The sequence below is a fragment of the Photinus pyralis genome, unplaced genomic scaffold, assembly GCF_008802855.1.
Source record: "Photinus pyralis isolate 1611_PpyrPB1 unplaced genomic scaffold, Ppyr1.3 Ppyr1.4_LG2, whole genome shotgun sequence".
Taxonomy (NCBI): Eukaryota; Metazoa; Arthropoda; class Insecta; order Coleoptera; family Lampyridae; genus Photinus; species Photinus pyralis.
In genome coordinates this window covers 17,288,328-17,308,774 of record NW_022170403.1, presented here as the reverse complement: position 1 = coordinate 17,308,774, position 20,447 = coordinate 17,288,328, and the positions used below count along the sequence as shown (strand labels likewise).

The window sequence follows — 20,447 nt, the reverse complement described above, 5'->3', positions numbered from 1 at the left end:
AAAAGTAATTTTTATAGAATAATTAGGCCTATTCTAATTCTAGATCTAAAAGTTTTTAACATCATTTTATTTAAATAGAAAATATATTCATTTCTTTGAATTGATTCGTGTAAACGCGGTTTCTAAAATTCTTCCCCATGAGGAGAGTGAAGTATTCCCAGTCGAGCATTCTTCCACTTTTGAAGGTGGTAGTTTTTTTAAATTGCTGAACTGACCTCTTAATTTTGGATTTGGGGTTTTAGAGCAATTATTCCACGTTTTGGAGTCCATTGAGGTGTGAAAGAAAATGAAAAGGATAGGTATTTTGAGCCACTTCAAGGATGATTGCTGGGGCGGAAGGTTCCAATAGCAATAAAGAATCGCTATCATTAAAACAATGTTTTTATTAAGCAATTTCAAATTTCTCTATCGAAAGCTTCTTTAATCGATACCGATACCTTTCTTTCTAAAAACGTACCAATAATTGAATACCCTAATGAATTTATAAACATTAAACATTGCTTACATTGCTCGATGCATCCGCTTTTCTCGCATTTCGTTTTATCATGTCATAATCTTCTGTGACGAACTCTCATGGGCTTGATGTTTCAGAAATGGCGGAAGTATCTGAGAGATCGTCACTTTGGATTCTAGTTTATATGTTCCTTACTAAATTGGAAAAAAATTAGTATTCGGAATTGATAAAAGACTGAAAGCATGCAGCATCGAGAGGTCTAAAGGTGAGAAACTTTATCAGGAAGCAGTGCTTAATTTATGATATTTTTGCTACTATGTAATAAACTATTCTAGCAATTAAAAATGAATGTTGGAATAAGCTCCACTTTCAATAAAATTAAGTACTCAATGGAAGAACCGTAACATTTATTGAATGAACTCAGGACAGTCACTATAAGTTACTATAATAAGAAGGAATCAATTATTTGTAGTAAGTATAGATTTTCGGCTACGGATGCTTTTTTCCATTGTTAATACAAACATATAAATAGACTATTAAATTACAGATAACAAAAAGAAAAGCCTTCTAAAAAAATCACACATTTCCATAAAACTACAACGTTGCCGGCGCCAATTTTTACCAAATATTTAATCAATGCTTAATCACCTTGGTTAGTTAATCAAGAAGATTTTTTGTTTTGTGCATACCAATCGAACTTAATCAAAGGTTTAATTTAATCATACTGATTAACTAACGGCCTGATTATTTATTGTTTGTGCATTCGGCCCAGTGTATTATTTATTAGTATTACACTACGGAATACCTTACATTCAATCCATGGTTTCTTGACAAACAAATTACAAATGTACTTAAATTGTTCACTATATATTTTATTTAAATGAATTCTGGCGAAGGAAAGAAACTATAGCATGGTATTGACTATACCTTACACTACGACTATACGTTCAAAGGCCGACGGACACTACACCGTCCGTGCCCACATTGTCGAAAGGTGTGCAAGGGACACAACGGACACAATGCCCACCTCGCCGACGGACACTACGCCGACCGTGCCCACTTCGCCGACACGTGTGCAAGGTACACTAAGCCGAACGTGCCCACAACTTTGACTCATACAGTACGGTATGCAACACCAAGCAGCTTTGGACGCAGGTTATTGTAGGCTTAGAGTACAAAAATTATTAATGAAACACAATGGAAGGAGTGTGATACCAAGCAGTTTTGGATATTAGGTTTAGGACATTTTTTTAACTTTTTTAAAAGCGCAAACTCATACAAAAATTCCTAATAAACCTGGGCAGAGTGCGGTTTTTACTTTCATATGTATTAAACTACTGTGGAACCATCTGCGAGCACGCAGCAGGTATGTATGTTCCAAAATAGAGCGTGTGTTCGGGAATGTTCTTGAAGTCTAACCATAATTGTTTCCTTTGCGCATTTCTTTCACCACTTGGTAAAGGAAACAACCTCACACCTTTACCATTACTTTCTTTTACAACCTGAAACACAATAACCCGCTATATATTTGATTTATTAGGAAATGAAAATTCAATTTTCAAATACTCTCCAAACAGGTGGAACAATCCCTAACATTAAAGTTACTAGAATCTGGTAACTTTCACCATTTTTGGGTAAAAATCATGCGTTCTCTCTCTAACACACGGGCCCAATGGATTGCGGTACTTTCTATATCTAATGAATTAATGGTTATGTTACACGTGCAGCATCTAGTGGACGCGATGCGAAGCTTCCAAAACGTTTGAAAGCCTCTTTGAAAAGGCATTTCTTGTTTCAGAGATATCGTCAGGTATTTTCGAGAATTTTCGTCGCAATATATACCGGGTGGGGCATAAAACGACACGTTTTTAAGTTAAAGCCACCTGCAACAAATCTTAAGAGCATAAATGAAAATTTGGATACAAGCTAAATATGGGGTTTATATTTATAAATTTTGTGTGCAAAATCGTGCCAATTTTCAGGAGTACTTATTGTTTTTTTTAAATGATTTTTACGAAAGCAAAAAATAGGTCAAGACCAAAAAGAAATAGATAAAAGTTCCCTTGCCTGCCCGGCCTATTTCATAGTTTTGGGCTACTTTGTGCTTATTTGAGCGCCAATGCCCGAGTTTTGTGTGCCGTCTGTTTCAAAGAATGGGGTGCTAACTTAACGCAGCATCCCTCGAAATTACTTGAAACCTATCGCATAGTTTTGTGCCATCCAATCATAAATAAACTACCTTATATGTATGTTTCAATCAAAACCATCTATCATAAAAACGATGAATTTATCACATCTGGAATTGTTGAAATTATCACGCCTTTTCTGTTACTCGCAAGTCGCAAGCAACAGTGGCACAAATTTATCGATAGAACAATATTCGTATATTTCAAGTTTATTACTTTTGCCATTGTACACTCGTTAATGAAGTGTTTCGGTACTGCAGGATGGTAATTGCATTTCAGGGAAAAAATTATGATATCTTAAATATGTCCTTGCACTCACTCTTCGACTGGCTTTAGTCTTTAAATATAAAATATGTTATATTCAAAGCTGTGGTATAAAATAGAAAAATATTGACTAGTTTTTACGTTGATCTGATCTGTCCATAACGATAAGTACACGCTGCCATTTGGCTTTAAACCAACCAGCATAGGACACGCGACCCACGGGTTTTAGGTTTGAATCTCAGGTACACATTTCCTGGAAATGGATAATTTGTGTGATTCTTATTCTCGGCTGATTATAGGACGTTGTGCGCGACACACCATCCTGTTGAAACCAACAGTTTCCAACTTTTGTTTTTTTTGTGTGATTCGTAGGTACCTACATCATTGTATTCGTAATAAAAAATTGCAAACGGTACCATGAAAAGCATAATAAAACATTGAACAATGTTTGAGCTCATACTTGTTCTGCCCACTTCAGGGACGTAATTTGGTTCTGTCCGTGTATAATGTGATCTCGGATCTCTGGCATTCAATACCTACAACTTTTTCATACTTATCCTGTACCTAGCGGTTTTTTTAACAGAATGCAATAAGTAGTGTTCCTAATAATTTGACGATATTGTTATTCAGTTTAAATGTAAATGCTGCGTTTCGTGGTGCTTCGGGGATGGTATGGGTATAATATACCTACCCTGTGACATGCTGTTATTGATGAACTATTATTTAAATTTTAAAGGATTGAAGGATGCTGAGGTCACAGTACTAGGTGTGTTCTATTTCATAAATTTCAATATTTATACAAACTCGCTTACTTATCTTATTGTGTATTGCTTAATATTACGTTTTTAAAGGTTATTGGAATGGACAAAAAAAGTGTATTTTGCATAGGCGACCGTGAGAATTTTTAATTAATCATGCTGGAAGGCACAAATTGATCGCATACGTGATTTTCAATCAATTATCGTTGAAACGTACAAAACAGATGTATCTCATTTCGCAATTACTCCATACATGGAATACCAACTGGCTTTGAATTATACAACACGCTTTTTAACTTCATTATTCGAGTTAACGTCTAAATTAAACTAACAATCGGTTTTCAATACAGGCACAAATCAAACTCAAAACATTCGATTAGACATTCGTAATGAGAATCTCATTTCATATGCCAAAGGTTCAATTGGTATAGTATCAATTCCATTTGGTTAAAATGGCATTTAATTTAAATAATCATTTTATGTATGGGTATAAAATTAAAGCTCCGAGTGCTCTGCTATGAACTAATTTATTGAATTGGTGGAGTATATCAGTTTATGTCCGTGCAATAATTTCCACTTTCCAGTGTTATAAATTTTGATTTACGTGCGCATTGTAGTGAAGCGTTAATATCTGTTGAAATGAAACTTTTGCCATCGTAACACTTTTATGACACAGTTATGACCCTTTTACAGATAGAAGTTTTTAAAATAGTTTCACGTTAGACGGAAAAAGTTACTTTTGTTCGACAAGTTAATCAATTAATAGATTGGTAGTTACACCAAAAAAGGGATTCGTTTTATTCATCTTTTTGCTACCAGAAAAAGTGCTTCATTGTAGTCCCTCGCCGCTCGTTGCGATCCACTAAATAACTAGACGGACATTGAGTGAGTTATTGCTAGAAAGGGTCATTGGAATAAAAACAAGAAAATCTTAGTACTATCTGGGAAACACTTTCGATACTTTAGTATGTTTGTACATGTCATCATTAATTGAACTTAAAACGTCGTGTTACGGACACCAAATTTTTGTTTCGCTGTTTCGCAAATTACCTGTGTTTTCGACTCAAGTCAATAGATACATTTATTATATTGGAGAAATTCAAGATTGTTTGATCTTAGTTTGAGTTGCTATCCACAATCAATGTGAATTGAGTTATTTTTATCCCAATAGAGCGAATTGGTAACAAGGTTTGTACACACACCTGACGGGTTTTAGTGTTTCTATTCTATTCAACTCCGACAGACAAACGTTTTCGGAATAACGAAAATTACACATGAACTGAAAAATGGTTGGTAGAGTGACCATATAACAAACAAACAATGCTTAATGGTAGTTATGAAATATAGTAAATGTATTTACTTACAGTAACAGGAGCTGTATGAGATGTTTCAGGTGTAGGTGTACGGCGATGCGATCCGGGGGATGATCGTAAACTTTCACTTTCGTGCTTGTGATGATCTTGTGTCCTGTAATATTAGTCTTGTATTAGTACGATACACAATTTTGAAAATTATTCTATATGCTTTAATTTAAGAGGACTATTCGAAAACTAATTTTTAAGTAGAATAATTACATTTCGGTTTTCATACTTTAAAAAGCCTAACGAGTAAATACCCATATCTACAATGCTTCAGTATGATCAGACGATACTAGAGCCAATGTGAGATTGTAGAAATCATCGCCCTTTGGGATCTCAGATCAGGCGTTTTACCATTTTGAGAATATGTGTCCTGGATGAGCGAGTCAAATATTTCCGACCCGTAGACTTGGTTTCACTACAACTAGATCCGGGGGGTTACAATTTCGCAATTTGCAGACTTCAAAACTTCAAAAAGGAAATGAATACAGTACTCGATGTTAAAGAAAAAGATACAATTTTGCTGCGTCGCGAATGGGCGTTCGTTTGCTGTCAAGCCACAATTGAAAATTTTCAAAATAAACAAAAGCAGCATTTTTGCATAGCAAACGACAACTGATCACTAACCAAAGCACTATATTGAAGGAGTCTCGTAACATTTTCCTAAAATAATGTTAACGATGAAGGTTGTTAGCATCTATGGTTTATTTTGGTTAGAATTCTAGTTGTGTTAAGATTTTGAAGTTGGCAAGAGAGTTACGACTGAGAAATTGGGGCGTGTAGTCATGTTTGACAGAACCTTTTATAGTTCAATATTAACAAGAAAAGAATAGAACAAAATTAAACGAAAAATGTTTACCCTGTAGCAAAAGCGAAGATATACCTAATATATGAATTATATTGTTACAGTCAATATCTTTTAAGATAGGTATCATCTTCTACATTCTAGTAAATAAATGCCATCCATAATCGTTATTTATGCATCAATTTTCATGGGGGAATGGCCAAACTCGATTGCTCGATGATCCATGTGTATTTTTGGTGACCAACATATTTTTGGCCAAACAATGGGAAATATGGGAGCGGGGTCGGTGAGTCAAATCGCCTGGCACTTAAGGGTCGACCAGGTCTTCGAGTCAAAGCTTTCTGTCTCACTTTTACAAACTTTTACCTTGCATTTTCCTAACTGGCATAATCTGGCAGCTGTACTGTCGCTATGGATTGGTAAAAAACTTCAAGCATGTCAAGGTCCACTAATAAAAAGCTACCTACTCTCAACAGTTCTCACAACTGTTTTCACAAAATCACAAATGTAGGTACCATTTATAAAAAATTAAAAACCAACAAAAACTACTGAAAAATAGAAACCGTTATGGTTTAGCCAATGTAACGTGAACCAGCTGTAGAAGAGCATTATTTGTGTTCAACTTTTTTTGTTGAATTTCTCTGAAATTGAATGGCAAGCCATATTAATTTAAGGGGAGGTTTGTATTTTTAATTTTTGGGAAGTACTGAATCATATTGCCCAAAAGTCAATTAATGGGGACGCAGAATAAAGAATGTGTCATATTAGCCGTTTCATAAATCATACGATAAAAATGGATCCGTTCCCGTGGAGATCACCAAGAGCAAGAGGTCAGTCATTTTTTTACAATGGGCCAATAGGAGGCGCAATCGTACTAACATCCAATTTCTTCGATTCGTTAGGTCCATACAATAGTTACACCATTACTGTATTACTAGGACTGTTGTTATTATTATAGAGAAGCAAATTAACCCTAAACATCTACAACATTCACTTTTAATGCACATCGACTGAAGAGAGAAGAGTAAAAATTTGTAAAACTTGTTCAATAATACCTCAATTTTCCAAGTAATGAAAATACGAACTCTCATAGTTCTATTGATCATTAAAAAAAAAACTCATTGTATTCACTAACAGCCAAGTTCGGGTGGTTATAAAATAACATACCTACTCGAAAAGCCCTGTATTCCTGAAATTTCAATGGCAAGATCTCATACAATTCCTCTTGAGTTTTTTTAGACTTTAAACGCTTTGTTAAAATACAACAAAGGATTTCCCGCTTGAGGTTGTCTATAATTTAAACATTTCGAACTGCGCTTGTTAATAAAGAAAAAAGTTTTCCATATTGCATTAAAAGTTAGAATAGCAAACTAATTGCGAGTACGCTCTAACAAAGCAGCGCAACGAAAAATTTTTAGGATAATGAGTGGATACTCTACACCATTCATTTAACCCAATCGATGAATGTTAAAATAATCCCATTAAGCACTCCAATTTAAGTGTTCGTTATGTTCATTTTTAACGCATTTCCACAATAAAAAAATGCGCTATTGTGGCCACTTTGTCCGTCCGTCCGCTCGTTTTGAGACGCTACTAGTTTTTTATCTTAAGAGCTATTGTTCTACTTTTTTCGCTGTTTGGTTCGTTATGGTGTCGAGTCTTTCACCTAGGAAGGAATTTTTTCTGTACCGCTTACAAAAAAAGTTATTGTAAAAAAAACAAAAAACCGTTTTTTACAAGTTCCACAATTTTACACTTTTGCCGTTTATTAACGATCCTAGAGATCGTTTATAATTTTGCATTGCTGTCTGTCGTCTGCCTGTTGGTCTGTCCGTCTGTTCTTTGTCTGTCTGTCCCTCTATCTGTCCGTGTGAACGATAACTTTGTTTAGAAATGTCCGATCGCTTTTACATCTCCGTTAGTTATGAACTGAATTGCATGAAATTCAATATGGGCATAACTTTAGCCATATAATACGCAATGCCAAAAGTTGAGTCGAATCGATTCAAAATTCACAGTGCCCTTATCGCATCTCAACCATTTGCAAACTTTTTTAATTATAAAAGTATTTAAATGAAATTTGATACATAGCCACTTGGAATAAAAGCAAATTTAACGCCAGTTTCAAAATTTGGTTTTGCGCATGCGCAGTGCCAACTTTTTTAGTTATGGAAGCATTTAGATGAAATTTTATACATAGGCACTTGGAATAAAGGAAAAGCTAATGCCAGTTTCAAAATTTAGGTTTGTGCATGCGGAGTTCCAACTTTCTTATTTAGAAAAGCATTGAAATGAAACTCTTCCCCGAACATTTTGTAGATAAAGGTCTAAATTTATAAAATAGTTCTTAAAAAAATTTTTTTTTTAAACAACTTGAGTTTTTATGGCGGGCGCTCTTATGGAAATTTACATTGGGTACAGTGGGTACACAAGACTCTTAATACATTTGATATTGCATATTGACAGCCTTTGCCAATAAAAATTTTTGAAAAATTACACAATATGCTACCAAGCGAATAGACAAAGAACAACGTCTGTCAATGTGTTAGCGCCCTATTATTTTTTCTCTCCGATGTTATTTTAAAATTGGTGGCAGATGTAGATTGAGCATAAAAAAGCAACCAAGAATGCAAAAAGCGCGGCCAATATCGATGCAATTAGAACATCGCCTAATCCAATTGGAACAATGTGGAATATTGTAAATTTGTATAGGTATTCACAAAAACGTGCCTGCTCTAGTCCTCTAGTTTATTAACAATCCTCGAGATCGTTTATAATTTTCTTTTGTTGTCTGTCTGTCCGTGTGCACGATAACTTTGTGTAGAAACGTCCGATCGCTTTGAAAATTGATAGACATTCTCTTCAGGATATAAGAAAGGTCGCTATTGTTTTTCGGCTACGTAGACGTAGACCACCGGGCCAAAAAGTTACAGCCCAAAAACTGCTCAAACCTTCAAAAAGGGTTTCTTTTATAACTCTTGTTACAAAGAACATATGAATGTCCGGTTTTCTGTGGAAATATTCCTTAACTTCAGGCAAATATGGAGATGTAAAAAAATATTGCGCAAGCACATTACAACTTTTGTATTTGCGCAATCCCATTTTTTTATTTGTAAAGATATTTAAGTGAAATTTCACATGTACGCACCTCGAATAAAAGTAAAACTAATGCCGATTAAAAAAATTGGTTTTACAAGCTATGCTGATTTGGTAGAACAAAATCAACCCCTTAAAGGGTATTGTAAAAATGACGTAGGTATGTATAAAGATATCGAGGAAGAAGACTCGCCTCTCTTAGGGTAGTATAAGATAGTTAGCGTAATGAGAATGATGTTTTGTGTGTACGTAATGAGATTCAATTAAATTCAGCATCACGCCGGTTACCTGTTTGTTTCATTGTCCATCAGCAACCTTCTCTTCACGTAGCCAAATTAGCTCGTCTACAGATCGGTTATTTACATTTATCCGAGCATTTACCCAAAATCGTCAACAAAACTTAATTTTCATGCCTACTTTTCCTCTGTCACTTTACCGGCCGCATCTGTCACTTTTCCGGTCGCACCTGTCATATTGCTAAATGTCTATGACTCCTGTCATTACTGACAGATTGACATTAGTCAAATGTTCTATATGAAAATTGGAATTTTGTAATATTAAAATATGATTTGGGGTAAATAAAACTTAATTCAAAACTGGTCAGTAAAATGATATTACTTGACCCGGAAATTAAAGTACCTACTCAGCCCCAAAGAAGCCTCGTGCTTTAATGTTTCCTCGCCTGTAGTGTGTCATATCCTCCCTTTTATGTAAATAACTTTTATTTGGCTCAGTTGATTGTATGTCATTTAAAAATTTTTCGTATATAGGACGAATAATAAATAAAGTCAATTTCTGCCTTTACGGTAACAACGAGGGTAACAATAAAAAAATTCTGCATCAGATCATCGAATAACATACACAGTGGTAAGTTTGAATAAATCAGCTTTTTCAACCTTGAAAATGATTGCACTGGTTATTACATTTGGCACACCCTGTGTGCTATCGATCAATTGTCATTGTCAATTAGCGGAAAATGAGCAAAAAATTATTGTTAAAGTTGCCCTTGATGTTAACACTACAGCTAAAGTATTTAAACAATGCTACAGGTGAAGTTGGAAAGTCATCAGAAAAATTGAATTACTCGTTATCGTGATGATCACCGAATTTCAAATTCGCAGCAAAAATGGGCACAATATGAGCCTAATCAGTAAAAAAATTTGAAAATATCAGTGTTGACATTACAGAGTAAGGTTAGAGTGTTATCAGAAAAAAATGAATTACTCATTAACGGGGTGAGCACAAATTAGCACAAAATAAGCACAAAGTTATAGTTAAAGAAACTGTTCAGAATATCAATTTTTACACTACACAGTGAAGTGAAGTTTCATCAGAAAAAGTTGTATAACTTCTTAACAGGATGAGCGCAAATGTTAAATTAACAGCACAAATTAGTACAAAATTATAGTGTCAGAAAATTTTGAAAATATCAATTTTGACACTACGCAGTGAAGTTTGAGTGTAATCAGAAAAAGTTGAATTACTCATTAACCTGATGAGCACAACCTAGAGCACAACACTTTAAATTAGCAGTACAAATTACAAAAGTATAGTGATGAACAATTTTCCAAATATCAATGCTGACACAACAGCGGGAAGTTAGAGTACCTATCATCAGAAAAAGTTAAATCCGATAAACACAAAATTTTAAATTAGTAGCGCACATTAGCACAAAATTATGAGATACTTGGAACTTAATTCCTTTCAGGTCGACACTTCAAGTTCACGGATCCATGCAAATTTATTTCAGAAATAAATGACAACCAGCCGAATTTGAAAAAAATCAATGAGCTATCAGCTAAGTAAAAAAACGCTCTAATTTCTACTAACAGTTGATGCAGCTACAATCAACGTATTTCTTATATTTTGTGCCGCTACATTTAGCTAATAAGTTTAAATAGAAGAAACCTGCCACAGTTTAATGGTGTGTGTGATCATCGCCCTTAAGCGATTAGTTCCCAATTATATTTCCGTTCCATTAACTACCACCCAGGATTTAGGTAAAATCAATAAATTTAGTATTCCATTGATATAAAGTATTTGCATCAATTAAGTACAGAATAACCCAAAATGCGTAGGAGAAACGGTCAAAAGCACTGCAGATAAAGGAATCTAAGCGAAATTAACTGAGGGCCAAGACGGTTGAAATCAGATTACAACTCAATTCATACTCTCCTCCAAAGTGCTTTTTTGTTAGGAAATTAATTTCATTTACCTCAAAGTAAGACATCACTTTAAAGAGACCGTGTAATTCGCCTCTTTTGGCTGAAAACAAGGCAGATAAGAACGTTGCTAGTGAGATACCTATTTATTTACAAGGAAGGCGATCGATAAAGTACTTAATGTAATATCTTACTGAAAGCAGGCATAAATATTCAAAGAAAAGCTTAACGACGTAAACGAGCAAGTTAGTAGGGCAAGTTTAAAGCTCTGAAATGCGAACGCAAACTTCCGTTAGGTGAAGATATACGATCGTCAGTTTGTATTTAAGTGATTTATTGGGTCATATCGTTAACCTTTTGCGGCAAATGAAGGCGTGCAAAAGTTAGAGAAGGTCTCAAACACTCGTAAATAGGTTAGAGTTATTCACAATTCAAAAATCGCGATCCTTTGCAGTGGAGGGGTCACATCTGCTTAAAAAGTCCTTACATTTCGAATTTATCTTTCGAAATGGCTCAATCAACAGAGACGCAAGATAAACATGACTAAAAATCAATTCAGAAAAGGAAATCAATAAAGTTAAGGTCCGACTCATAAACTTTAACGATGGTAGCAGATACATTATATTGCAACATTTTACGATATTCCTCCCTCTTATTGTCAACGAAAACCTAGTTTTATTTAATATTTTTTATCTAACTTTATGACCAATAAAAATAGAGGTAAGAACGGTTGCGTAATGAACCTTTGAGGTGAGATTGTAACAAATGACAACGTAAAATATACAGCACGAAGACCAAATTGTCACTTTAAGACGAGAGCAATTATACCAAAAATTTGGTGCAACTGTAATAAATAATTAGGTCTTTCGACAGGCAGAAAATCTGCTAAAAATTTAAAATTATTACGTCTAGAGACAGTATAGTATACCCCGTTTTTGTGCGATACACATATTCTAATCATTGAGTAATTACCTTCACTCAACGTTCTAATGGAAAAGGTATGAATAGCAAAACCGAGAGCATCGAAATTGCATTGACACCTCCAACGGTTCAAACAATGAAATTACCTTTTACCTAGACCACCTAGAACAGTACAAATATAGAATCACGCACAGCACGGGGGGCTCTTTTCCATTTACCTAATTCCCAACAGACTGCCATTTTCGTGTTTACTTTGCATGCGTTATGCCTATGAATAGACACTTTGTGAAATTTACTTAGTTAGATTTTACATGTTTATTTAGAGCGGTTCTGTTTTTGCGGGCGTTTAAATTGTATTGTTGGTGGTTTTCACCCCGACGCGTATATTAGAGAACTCATGCAACGGAGGAAGTAAAGTTACTGCTTTAATATAATAATATTGCGTATTAACCTCAAGGATTGGTTAAAATGAGATTTTTACGCGATAATGCGGAAAAGTGATTATTAGTCCTTAATAGTGTTACCTACTTTTGCGAAAAGGGAACGTGTTGGTTTCCACAGACAAATTGAGAGAAATGGTTGCCTCTGAAGTACGTGGGGTGGCCTACGATGAGCCGAGTTGATTATTACATTGAAAACTAAACAAGTTTTGAAAAATTGGTACATACGAAGGATAAAGATTGTGTAGGCTAAAATTTTTTTTTTCAATTTGGACCATTTCCGGTTTTACTGGAAGTTTGCCCTCGTTTCTATTATTTTAAATCCCTTATTCATTTTTAGCGCATTTCTATAAAAAATAAAAAAAAACGCGCTATTGTGACCCCTTTGTCCGTCTGTCCGCTCACTACTAGATCTTTATCTTAAGAGCTATCTACTTTTTTCGATATTTGGTTCGTTATGGCGTCGAGGCTTGCACCAAGGAAGGAATTTTTTCTGCGTTTTATTACTAAAAAATTATCAAAGTCCTCGTGTGAGATCGAAGGGACTTCAGCGCATTTTTGTGTGGCAGATCAGTGTTTTAATAGCCACTTTCGACTCAACCATCAATAAAAGATCTACCATATTTCCTTTGACGGTACCCACTTTCGACGTCCCGTTCATCCGCAATTCGCGTTTTAAGATTTGACTCCACCATCAGGAAGATCGTGTCGAGGGCTACCACATTTCCTTTTTCGGTGCATACTTCTCGTATTACACCCACATTGTGGTGGATTTCGCTAAAAACCTTCCACAAGATAGTAATTAATTTTTGGGGCACTTCTGATTGCTCGAGCTTCTATTGGCGACACGAGAAAGAGAGACAACGATTCGAGATTTACGAAACGTTCAACCGCGTGACAAAATTCGCAACGGAACGTAAAAGGCCCCTAAGTAGACTACCTCTCGAAGACGAGCGCGCACCTTGCAAAAGGTCGTTAATTTCGTCCCTAGGACAAAAAACAAAATTCCGCCACGCAGGAGTTGTGCGCGTTTACATCTTTCCGACGACACCAATTTGAAAAGAATCGGACCAAAACTGTAGTAGAAGATAGGAAAAAACTGAAAAACCTTCACGTTAGTAAACTATGCTCGAGGATGACGCCCAGAAGTTGCCAACTCCACATCATGTAGCCCTGTCCCTAAGGTTGACAAATTACACGGCCTTGTAGATACACGTACACCCGTTACCTTTCTACAAGAGATTAAAAGCTACTTTTTACAAATAAATTTGCAAAAATGCGCTAAAAAGCTATAATAAAAATGAACTTTTTCATGTACCATAGTTTTACAAATCTGCCCTTTATTAACGATCCTCGAGATCATTTCTAATTTTGTATTATCTGTCTGTTGTCTGTTTGTTCGTTTGTCTGTCTGTTCGTCTGTCTGTTTGTCTGTTCGTCTGTCTGTTTGTCCGTTTGTCTGACCGTGTGCACAATAACTTCGTTTAGAAACGTCCGATCACTTTGAAAATTGGTACAAATGTTCTTAAGGATATAAGAAAGGCTTTCAGCTACGTAGACTAACGGGCAAAAAATGATTACATAGTACTGGCGTCAAATTAACAATTTTCTGCTTCTACATCCCTCTACGTATTCGTTCTGTAAAGTTTAGAGTTTCGAAAAAGATCGAAATGTTACAGTTTCAGAACCAAAGGCAATTTTCAAAAAGTTTCAGAAAGGATCATAAGTTTTCGGCAATGGTAAAGGATTTAAAGTATTTCGGGAAGCGTCAAGTTGTTTCTGAAACTTTAAAGTTTCTTGAACACTTTAGAGTTTAGGCAACTGCGCATGGATGAACGAACTTCTGCAAGAATTAGAGTTTTTTAGCCAGATTCAGAAAACGTAGAGAAAAATTTCAAACAGTTTCAGAGTTACACAAATATTCAAAAAGTTTGAGATAGTGTCGGAACGTTTTGAAGTGTTTGAGCATATACTATTGTGTTTAAAAAATCTTCAACAGATTTTGGTGCAACTGACGATAGTGCAAAGATGGTAGTATTATCTTTGGATAGTACAAACGCGTTTTCCTCTTGTTTACGTCCGTATGTCCCTAATACACCTAGGTTGGGGATTTGTAACTTTTTTTTTTACTGTAGTTGAACACATCATTAATTTGTGGTTTGCTTTTTAACATACCTAACAGCATTAGTTTCTGGATGGTAGTCTTTAATCAAAGCAAACCAAATACAATTTTAGATTCCACTTCCTACAAAAACCTTTCATTTTAGTTATAAAGATGTAATTACCATCTGCCCTCATTTTTTTTAGCTCAATTCATTCTTGAAGGGGCTAGGGCATCCGACAAATTGTTAAGTATATGGATATGGAGGTTACAAAAAATGCTGTACAAAATTAAACGAACAATTTATTGTAAGGCCTCGCATCACAAAAATATACTAACAAAAGTTGTTTTAGATAATTGTTATAGGGATGAATGATGAAAGGATAAATGTTCCAAGCAATTTGCAATAAATAAAGACCATAAATAAATGTAGCAAGAATTACATTTCTGTCCTTCGCTTTTGTGGCCCACAAGCGCGATCTCAGAACGAAGTCGACAATGCAGAGGAGGATAGAAGATAAAAATTCGTTAAGCAAGAGCCGAAGGGTGCACTTTCAAATTGGTTTTTTTCGATTTTAATAGCCCTGGACATTTCATGCCTTAAGGTGAATACAAACATGAAATAATTTTTAATTTCTGATCGAATGCCACCAATACCAAGTCTGTAAGTGGTGTAGTTCCGGAGCTTTTATGACTCAGGCAGACAGACAGACATCAAGAACGAAACAGTGCACTTTTTATTTTTTGAAAGTTACAGTACACAAAAAAGAAGAGGTTAAAGGGACACAACAAACGAGAGAGTAGGACACGTAGACTGCTTCTTCTTACTTCTTAACCACAGATCTTGGCGTTGGTTTTCCGAATATTGTATACAGCAGTGGCTCGAGATTCCCAGAAAACATACAATGAAAGCCCTAAAAGTGAGACGAAAACGTAAACACGCAAACAGGAATAAGGTTCTTGATCATTGAGAGCTCAGAATACGGCTGGCATACAAAATAATTAATTCTTGCGGCTTCAGCAATCTCAAACTGAGTAAAAACACCAAAATAATTTAGGAATGACGTTAATAAAATCTTTCGTAGCTCATTTACGCACGATGGATCGAGAATTACAGAATGGCGGAAAACAAAAATGTAGGAAAATAAATATAGATTACTACAACAAATTAGATGAACCCTACTCTAGACTCTACTAAAATTTCAGGAATTTTCACCGACGCGACGTTTGCGGAAGAGCAACCACGCAAATATGTCAGTAGGGCCCTTTGTTATAATTTTAACCCTTTTTGCTTTTACTTTAACCACCTTAACCTAGTTTATTTTGATGGAAATTACCTTTTGTGTACGTAACAGTACATTCAGCGCATATCACGAGCTGCTGAATAACCAGCACACTTTTCTGTAAAATAATTTTCACACAAATTACAACTTATGGACGGACTTTTTTGAAATTGTCGAAAGAGATCTAGACGAGGTGTATCCAGGGGTGGGGTCAAAACTTTAAATATCTCTAGAACGTATATTGTCGGAAGAGGGTATTTACAAAGTGAAAGTTAAGGTCTGGAAACCGAAGGATATGTCGGTGATTGGTTGATCCAACTTACAACACCTACGAGGTTTTATTGATTTTATTAATACTTGCTACTATAATCAAAGCAGCGCGTTGGGAAATTAGTAGGGAAAATTAAAACGACTAAACTACAAGAGCATAAATTGTAAATCAAGCACCTAAAAATGTATGACTTCGACAGATTACAAATTGCTTAACATTGTAGCAAAATGGTGTAATTAAGAAGTAATAACTGTATCTGTCGTTTTCTTAAGTGAAGCTGCCCATTGTTGACCATAATTACATAAAAGTAATGCCGAGAGCAAGGTAGATATCTGTTATCAAGAAATGATAATAAATTGCATTTTAAGCTTAAAATCCTTCTCCTTCGTAAAAAAAATGGCGTATATCACTTTCAGAAACGTCACATATTTAGAAAGATATGCAAAAACGAAAGTTTGAAATCTGAATAATATATACAGCATAATTCTCTCATCTATATCATAAGTTTTGAATGAGTCGCAAAATCTGTAATCCTGAAACTTCTCCCCTTTCAGTTCATTTGTGTATATGGTTTACAGGTTTTATCTATGCGTTTTACTATCTTTCCAGTTTCCACCATTTCATGTCATTTCGTTAAGTTTCTTTCTTTGGTGAAACAATACACATCGACTACGTTCTACGCGAGGTATATGGGAAGAAGCACAACTCTACGAAAATTAGAATGATCCTAATGTAAAGTAGGTGTGCTAATTTGTAAAACTCTCACTAGGAAATAATAGGGATGTATTGCGTTATACTACGGACCCCAAGCTACTATCATTACAATTAATAAAAATTGTTAGAGGGTATCTTAATTAAGCGGCTTCGACAAAAAAAATTGCGAAAGAAGCCCTAAATTTTCCACAATCTTAATAAGAAGTTCGCTTATTCTCATAAAAATGTGAGAATATGTTAGTTCATATTTCCATTTAACTGTATAACTAGTCTGTCTCGGACTCTGTTACGAGTTCAATGCACATTTTCTTCAAATTCGTAACGGGTTATTATTCTTAACTTGGCATAACTGAAAAACGTAATTTCAGAAGTGAGAAGTGACAGCTTAATTTTTTTATAAGAAGTTATGTTAACTTCTTCGTCTAATGAATTGAAATAGGTAAATAAATATAGCAAACGAGCTCCTGAGTATGTCTTGGTCCTTTCTGTAGCGACCATATACACTCGAAAGGGAAAGAGGCACCCTCGAGGGCAATTCTCGCATTTTCCATGGGCAGCTTTTTTTCGCATCAAACGCTTTTTTCGTATGAACCGCCTCGATCGCCTTGCATATCAAAGACATAACATTTCGACGAAAAGGGCTAAGCTTCTTAAGATTGTGGAAAATTTCGGGGGTCTTCCGCAAATTTTTTTGTTGAAAACGCTTAAGGAAGGTACCCTCTAACAGTTTTTATTAATTTCATGCGCATAGCTCGAGGTCCGTATAACGCTATGTAACTCAATAATAGTTTACGCAGCGTTTTTGCGTTGGTTTCTATTTTTAAGACGGATTTTAGCACGGATTTACATTATCAGCACCTCGATCAGCACTGTATCCTAGTTGATTCTAAGAGTTCTAAAGGATGATAGTTGATAGATGCACCTTTTCTGTTGGTCAACACACAGCCGTCTATGCGGCCGTTGGAGTCAACATCACAGACAAAAAATTCGACATCTGAGTGACAGTTGGCACCTCTGATCGGCACCGCAGCAACACGATTCCATTCTTTTCAAAACAACACAAGTATAAATCGTGCACAACTCTTGTGCAGATAAAGCGCATTTGTCGAATACATTTTAACACGTTTCAAAGAAGAGAATGACATCTCGCTAGTTTTTTAATATTTGCTTTGAGCCAGGAAACTGTACTGTCATGAATTTGACAACTTTACATAAAATTTTGTATACTCGTATTATTCAACTGCGCCATAAACATGCGATGCTATTTCTCGCGTTAAACTCCTGTAATTAGTACAGTGAGAAACTACACTTGCGGTAAAGCTTTAAATGTTATACCTGAACTATGTTTAACTTTGTGGTATATTCAAATGAGGAAAATAGGTACGTACGTTACAGATGAATGTTCAAGGTATAATGTAACCGCAACATTAAAATCTATTTTCCTAGCGTGAGGTTTAGATAGCAAGAATAAAACACATAAATAAGTATAATCAAGGAAGAACATTTTCAAATTTTACTTCATGGGTCGCTTTCTATTTTGCGTTAAATCTTATATAAGAATTTCAGATTGTAAAGGTTCTGTATGCGCTTCTGCCAAAATAATTAAATTAAATAACTATTGAATTTAGGACAAAAATTTACCCACAACTAGATTTTCCACCGCGACCTCGTACGCTAGATATTGACGAATATATGAAACAAAGAGAATGTAAATGTAAACACATCGGCCCGGAACGATGCAAGTGATTAAGGAATATATCGATCGTTAAGCAAAATAGCAGAGTGCGACATCAACGAAAAAAGAAGTTTTAAAAAATGTCCTATACTCCGATCGGGCTCAATTATGACTCTAAACCATCCGGGGACACATAGAGACACAAACAAATTTCAACATCCGCCCAGCCGTTCCAGAGTTCGGTCACAAAAACACGCACAGAAGAATTTTATGTATATGTATAAAGAAGAATTATTAATTAATACAAATCTTTGGACGGGCAGTATATACAACCCAAATTTTTTTTAATGATTGCAATGGCTATCATCGAAAATCTTACGGAAAGTAAAGTTTTCAGACCCGCGAGAGGCATTTGCAGAGATAGACTAGTAGACGATTTCATGCGGTCTACTCTATTAAGCTATGTACATCTTAAATTATTAATTATTATTATATACATTGTTTTCCTCTAGTCCTTAATCTTGTATTACTGTCGGTTCCAAGCCTACATAAATGGATAAAGTGTCAGGAAGAGCGCCGAGTGGTAAAAATAGCGCCAAATGCAAAATAGAAAAACAAAAAATATAATCTTTAAAAGAAAAAGCGAAAGACGAGATGAGCAAAAGATAAATTGGTGGTAGTCGAAACTCGAAAGATCAGAACCTCAAGGCCATTTTCAAGGGGAAGATAAAACTGCAAGGTAAGACTAATCGCTATAGATAGACCGTACCTTAAAAGATCAAGTGTACAATACCGAACAGAAGTAAGTGTTACTACTTGAGCATCTTCTTCGAAGAAATAGGGATCCTAGATACCAAAAAGTCTGCAATAGCGCAGCACACGTTCACTCAAAGGCTATGGAGTGGTTGTTGGTGTAGATTCCGAGGGGATACTACGCAGAATGTCGCGGCACAACTTTAAGTGTACTCTTGCCTAGACTCTTGCACTGCCTGCATCTTGTATGGGTACAATTTAAAGTCGCTGTTCACTATTCAGTATTCTGCGGACACTACTGACATATAATCCATATGAAGCGACATGCTTCCGAACAGAACGTCGAGACGATTGTTGAACTGAAGCCCGCAATTCTATCCACGTTTGCCGCCCAATTCCGCATTCTGGTTTTCCTTTTAATGTCGATGATGTCGCTCTAAAATTTGATACCCAATTTCTAATTACTGGTGCAGTGGGAATGAGATCATGACGACTAATAGCAAAATCAATACGAAACGCATGCTGTGTTGTGATCACGGGTCCGCTATTTTGAATACTCTTCAACTACGAAAGCACGATGTTGTCCCGACCCAGCTATTGCTCACATTGAAAATTGCATGTCATGGTGCGTCTAGAGACGCCATCCCCAGCCCTCTACTCCATTCTGCGTTCGGGCAAGAACCTTATGCAATCGGAAAGTTCAATCTGAATCATTTTATATGAACAGAACATTCTTCAACTCTTTGGTATTTTTTTAAATTCCTCTTTTTTTCGGATTCTTCAAAACGTTAAGATTCTATCCGTTGATCTCCTTCTATTCTTCATATGCTTCGGATTTGAACGTCACCATTTTAAGCTCTCTAGATTTTTCAAACTCAATATTCTTCTGGAAAAATTCTATTTGTTTGAGTTCATTCGACTCTTTGCGTTCTTCGGGTTCTTCAAAATCTTTCATTTCTTCAGATGCTTTCGATTCTTTACTTTTATATTCTTTGGATTGTTCTAATTTTTATACATCTTCCGCGATTTTTAAGGATACTTCTGGAATTCTTTCTCGTGAAAAAAAATCTTCCCACAGGCACCCATTCCAGGCCATTTATAAAATATTTGGTCTTATATCCAATAGAAACATGTCTACTTTACTGTGAAATAAAATACTACCACTAACTCAAAAAACATTTTGTTCAAATGTTATGCTCAAACTAA

At 35.4% G+C, this 20,447-nt stretch overlaps 1 protein-coding gene across 1 annotated transcript in view; it reads right to left on the bottom strand.

The window, feature by feature from the left end:
* The window catches only part of LOC116164881 (spermatogenesis-associated protein 13-like), a 96,831-nt gene that overhangs the window by 56,951 nt on the left and 19,433 nt on the right, over positions 1–20,447 (bottom strand). Inside the window, exon 2 of the mRNA XM_031479127.1 lies at positions 5,027–5,129. Coding sequence (XP_031334987.1) covers positions 5,027–5,129 — 103 coding nt within the window. The remainder of the gene's footprint in view (positions 1–5,026; positions 5,130–20,447) is intronic.